This window comes from Gavialis gangeticus, unplaced genomic scaffold (assembly GCF_001723915.1).
Source record: "Gavialis gangeticus isolate Ggan-Ray unplaced genomic scaffold, GavGan_comp1, whole genome shotgun sequence".
Classification (NCBI taxonomy): domain Eukaryota; kingdom Metazoa; phylum Chordata; order Crocodylia; family Gavialidae; genus Gavialis; species Gavialis gangeticus.
In genome coordinates this window covers 67,271,672-67,277,805 of record NW_017729022.1, presented here as the reverse complement: position 1 = coordinate 67,277,805, position 6,134 = coordinate 67,271,672, and the positions used below count along the sequence as shown (strand labels likewise).

The 6,134-nt window shown below is 41.6% G+C and overlaps 1 protein-coding gene across 1 annotated transcript in view; it reads right to left on the bottom strand.

Annotated features, from left to right (window-relative positions):
• The window catches only part of SYN3 (synapsin III), a 328,068-nt gene that overhangs the window by 297,002 nt on the left and 24,932 nt on the right, over positions 1 to 6,134 (bottom strand). Inside the window, exon 3 of the mRNA XM_019515812.1 lies at positions 1,049 to 1,140. Within this exon, the coding sequence (XP_019371357.1) occupies positions 1,049 to 1,140 (92 nt within the window). The remainder of the gene's footprint in view (positions 1 to 1,048; positions 1,141 to 6,134) is intronic.

Genomic DNA, 6,134 nt, shown 5'->3' with positions numbered 1-6,134 from the left:
GGGGCGCCAGGATGGTGCAGGGCAGTTGGGGGCAGGTGGCATGAGGGACAAGGCAGTATGTGAGGCATCAAGGGGGACAGGGCAGTGTGGAGCAGAAGTGGCAGGGCAGGGGCAGTGGGGGGGAAGACCAATGGCTGTAGCTCCAACTCTGAGCCCAGTGTGGGACCAGGGCCAGGGCCACAACGGCCAGTTTGTGCCACCTTGTACTCTAATCCAAGACAAGGGGTCCCTGCTATTTTGAATGGGGAAAATAACCTTCTTTGAATTTAAGTAAATAGTGTTCTAATTCTAATTGAATAATGAAATGGTTGGATGGCCAAGATGAACAGAGAGCAGCACTGCTGGAAATGAGATAGGGAATTCTCCTTTGAGGCAATTCTGAAGTCAATGCTGGAATGAAAAACTTCTTATGGAAGGATAGCATTTTGGAGCAAGTCATGTTGGTAGATAAAGCCCGTGGAACACATTTACAGCCTACAGATATGTTATTAGTCTGATGTCATCAAACAATAGCGCATGGGGTGGGTGTTTTCAAGCATAGGCACTGACTTATTTTTGCTGGGGGAGGGAGGGAGGGGATTAAGATGTTGAACATGTGGAAAGTTTTATGTATTTCAGGTGACAGACCTCTTCTCTGGGCTCCCACATATTTGGTGCCTCTGCTTTCAAGATATGATTTACAGTTAATAAAGTGATTGCATAAGACAGTAAGGAAGAGAAAGTAAAATGAAAGAAAAACCGTTCTCTGTACACAGGACCAGCAGGCCTGAGGTTCGAATAATTCTGAAAATGGTATACCTGTATTGACAGGTGGGGAAGGGTGTGGATGGAAAACAATAAGGAAATCATACACACATGAAATGTGATCTAAAGCCCTGTGAAGTTAACTGGAGTCTTGCCAAAGACTTGACTTGAAAGCTTATGGAAATCACTGACAATCTGTCCATTGCCCCTACCAGGGTACAGATTAGGTCTCTTGGGTCATTGTCCTTACTTGCATATCTTTCCAAAGAAAAAAAGATTTGCAATGAAAGCTAATGCTCCTCACCTCACTACCTTGGTGCCATTCCTCATCACTTGCATGTCCACCATGCAGCCACCAGTAACGTAAGCAGCAAGATTCAGCTCCGAGAACTCAGCCTGAAGTGAAGTAAAAGAATAGAAGGTTACTTGACAACAGAAAAGACAAAAATATATTGACCTAGCAGCAGAATTGTCTTGAAATGAAATGTTTCTTTCAAAAGTTTTCCATGTGGCAGTAGTAGATCCAATTAGTACTGAAGTGTTTATGGCTCCAGCACTAATGCTGCATGAATACTCAGGATTGGATTTACTGAAATAATAACTACTAAAGAAATAAGAAAGGAATTAAGAATGAGAAGGCCAGAAAAATAAAAAAAGAAGGCAAGTCTTGATTCAAGTAGCCACTTGGAAGTATACATTTAGTATTATGTCTGAATCCATTTTCATGCCACTGGTCAGCTATAAACACTAAAGATTTATGCCTCCCACAATAAACAAAAAAATCCCCTCATGGTTTAGAAAGGTGCTAAACAGTGGAGCCTACTTTACAGGTTTAGCTATTAAAGGTTTATCTAATAAAAGGTTAGTGGAGCTGAGCAGGTTATTAATATTACTGTTTAATTATTAAAACATTTAATTTCTCTTTTAAAAGTATGACTCACATTCACAAAAAGGTTAGCAGAGAATAATTAAGCAATAAGAAATAAAAGGCAGTGTACTTCAGGGCAATTATGTCTGCAGCATGTTGCAGGTTATGGTTTAAGCCTCTTACCCTAATGACTAAACATACCACGTATGTGATAATCCTTTAAAAATGAACCAAAGGTCATATTGCCAATGTGACATATAATGAGGGAAGGGACACAAATCAGATGCAGAAAATGTATAGGACATTAGACAGAAGTAAATGCTAATAACCAGATGGAATAGCTCAGTCATATCCAGAGTTCTAAAAGTATTCCCTAATCACAATGTAATGAACAAACTGTAGAGGCATAGCATGCCTATCTAGCATGTCTATTGCTGTAGGCATGATTCTTTAAGATGGATAAAGTAGGTGTACCTATATAACCATGCAAAAATCTATAATTGGCTTCTGTGTTAAGTTAACGGCCCACTTGAATGCATCTCATTGCAAGAGTGAGTGTAAACAGATGTTTCATTTGAGGCAGTCATGTTATTATCTCATGTTTTGACCAGGATCAAAACAGGAGTGGCACAGCCACTTACACACAAGCTGCATTGATGCTTTCCTGCCAGTAGATGGCCAGCAAGACCACACAGCTTGGTCAGCTTGTCTCAAGAATGACCTTCAATTAACTCACTGACACATGTAGCGATGTCCCAAGAAAAAGTGTTGGCACATTTAATCTTGCGTATTTCTCAAGTATTTAAAGCAGGATAATAAACTTGTACATGTGTAAGATCCCAGGGCAAAAGGTTTTCTTCTGCAAGAAATACTTTGTTTACATTCAATAAGCCAGAAATTTGGGTGAAGAAAAATTAACTTGGAACTTAGTGGCAGGAAAAAAAGCCTGTTCTAAAATTCAAAGGTAGCTTTGATGGAGGTTGAAAGAACTATTGGGCAATATTGTCCTCTAATTAGCTGAGTTCCAGCTGGATTCTTGCACTGTCCAGTAATGTTCTTGAAGTTCAACCAGCTGGAACCAAGAAGTATCTTGAGAATTTACTTTCATTTTTTTAAAGATACATTTTTCTAGTCCTCACAATCATAGAGAGGGTTGAGAACACAAAGCTAGTGCAACCTCATGACTCAGAAACCAAAATGCAAATAAAAATATCATATCATTTGTTATTTTTAAATACTTTATGATTTTTACCCCATGACCGGGGATTGGCGATATTCAGGAAGGAAGGGGATAGCTACATTTAACACTCATAGCATCCCATACTCTCTAAAAGGAAATCCCACAGATGTTTACATCATTGGAGCTGATATTACTGTGTGCCCTCCTGTCTGCTCTCCCAAAGCAACCCCACACTGAAACTAGGAGATCCTGTGTCCCTCTACTGGAAGCTGGTTGATTGGAGGCTGGAGAGCAGGAATCCTGGCTCTGGGAAAGGGAAACAGCATCTCTGGAGACCCCACATTCACCTGCTAGGGTTGGAAGATTAGTCTCCTGGTTATGGGTCTCAGTCCTGGTGGGGGAAGGAGTGTGTCTCTTTGCACTCTCAGTCCTGGTAGTCAGGAGAAATGGGACCAACAGCCCATGCTGCAACCACAATGGCTAGAGTACAGGGAGACCATGGCTGGGGGGATTGAGGAGGAAGGGAAGAGCACTACTTTGTAGGATAACCAGAGAAATGATCTCCCATATACAAGTGCTCCAAAATGAAAAAGCACAAAGTAGTACCTGTTGCCTCCACACTGAGGAGCAGTTTATTCTGCATGTGTTTGAAAGCCATTTGAACTGTTTCAAGTGATATTCTGTCCATAGCTTTAGTTTTGATCCAGCAAAATGATAAAGGCAGGAGACACCATATTTCCCAAGGCTGTAGGCTCAGGTAAACATCACTTCATCAGTTATGTCAACTTCATACAGGAAAGTTTAACTTTGCACCAAGGAATAGGAATCTCATTTCAGGCCATGGCTGGCCAATTTTGTGGGCAGATCACAGGGCCAGCCACCATTTACACAGGTTTATCGCTGCCCCCTTTCCCCAGCCTCTGACTGGCTGCCCTGTCCCCTGCCACTGATTGGTGGAGAAGGCTGTTTGTCATGTGCCCCACTCCTCACTGCTGATTGGTGGAGGGGAGAAAGGCTGCATAACAGGCAGCCTTCTCAGCCAATCAGCAATGAGGGGTTGGGGCAGCAGCCACCTTGACTGCTTGCCTGTGTGTTGGCAGCCCTCTCTGTGCAGGACTGCATGGCAGGGAGTACAGCTGGCTCCCACTAGAGAGCCAGCATTTTATTTTTAGTAAGTTTTTCCACCCCCCCCCATGGATTTCATGGAGATCACCCAATTTCATGATTTCCATGAAATCACAATTTGAGTAGGTCCCTACCCATGAGGGCAAGGTCTATAGAAAGCAAACAAGCAAGCACAGATTATTCACAAACTGAATTTAGTTGCAAGTTATATGTCACATTGGATCTTATCTAGTTATATGGTCTTTACTCAGGCAGAATGGTTATTGTTCTTCACTGACTCTTCAAAACCAATGATTTCCAACCAGCGTTCTTGGGCATCCCAGGGTGCTGCTAGATCCTTTGAAGGGTGACAGAAGGTGTGGGGAGATAAGCATGCAAAATAAAGAGAGGCTCAAACTTTCCCCTGCCCGCACTGTCCAGCCCCTCTACAAGGAGGTAGGCAGTATAATATATAAATTAGTTTTTGAAATTGGGAGCCACCCAATTCACATAGTTATGGAGTGGTGCCTCAAGTCCAGTGAAGGGTGTCTCAAGTCCCCAACAGTTAATGCCCATTGTTCTACACAGTAAAAACTATGTAATTGGGTTGTGTGATGTCATCAAAACTGACCACAGTGTAAACTTCTTTACAAAGTATTTACCAGATGCTTGTCACCAAAACATTCAAGTACACAAATACACCTAATGGAATATGCTTGCTTTCCCATGGCATTAGTTGTATGCCTTAATCTACTAAATTAAGAGTTTCTGCCTCTTTCACTTATCTTCTTCGTCCTATTGGAAAAGCCACTGCTGGCTAATGTTTCAAAAACCTGAGTCCTGTAGTCAGCAGGAATTATTTCCTGTTTTCCATCGCTCCATATATTTTTAGCTCTGTGGGTTTTTGTAGGCCTGATGACTTCCTTGGCTAGAATCTCAAGTCTGAGATCATTACCAGCCTGAGTTTACCTTGCAGGCAAAGATCTTTGAAAGCAGTCAGCCCAGAAAGAAAGAGATGAACAAGTAGCTACAGATAAGACAGGAGGGTCTGATATTAATCCAGTGGCATTTTAAACTTGTTTCATTTTGGTGCAATTGACTACATAAAAAGTGCTGAACAATGCAGCATCAAGTATGGCAAATGTGAAACAATAATTCAAAACCTTTTTTGAACATTATGGTCTGTAGACCAAGAACATTCTGTAATTTTGTGACCCAGAAACTTAGAAGACTCGCAATTACATTTTGATGACTCACAATTACATTAAAATTCCCACACACCAAACTTCTCCAAGCCATCCTAGGACATTTTATGAAAGCTTTGCCTCTTCTCAATGTTTTCCATCTCTATCCCTTATTCTTGCTTTGACTTCTACCTAAAATTGGGCTCAGCATTCTCGATGTTTCAAACAATAATTGGATTAAATATTTTTAAGTTGCATTTATTTTGGCCATTAAATAAATTGGAAAATCACAAATATTTAGAAGCACAAAATGTAAGTGAATTAGCTAGCCCTGTAACAACATGCCATACTGCTAGATGGGAGAGAGAGATTTAAGTCTCATCTTTACATAGGAGTCTTATATTAGAAAAATTATTTTGAAAAGGAGTGCAATTTTTCCTTACCAAATTAGTTGTTTTGGTATAAGCAACCACTGGGCTGGATGCAGTTATGCCATTACAAAGATGCCTGTATAAATACCTACCAAGCTTATTCTTTTTTCTGTATAGCTATACCAGTGTATAAGCCCATGTTTACCAAGATAACAGAATACAACTCGTTTGATGTCGCCAGTTAAGTATGGCAGTGTAAAGTGTCCAAAGCCTCGGTTTAGACAAGGCTTAAAATCCCTGCCTCCACCTCTCTCTGTTTGAACTAAAAGGGAGATAAAGACAATGCTGGATGCAGTGTGCTCAGTCCCTGAAAACTGGAAGGGAATATATATGTCTCCTACCGTAGAAGGTAGGGCTGTGTGAAGCTTTGAGTGGTGATTCAATTTGGAGGAGATTTGGCTCGATTCAGTGGCCCAATCTGAATCGAATTAGGGAACCAATAAAAAGTTCCAAATCGATTTGAAGTTCTGCAAATCTGCAGAAAAGATTCAGGGAGCTTCAATGATTCTGGCAGTCCCCAGTGGCTGCAGCAGGGAGCTGGAGCCAGACTCGGAGCTGGTAAGTATGGGGCGGGGGAGGGGGGACTGCAGGAGTGGGGAGGGGACCATGGGGGGGACCATTGC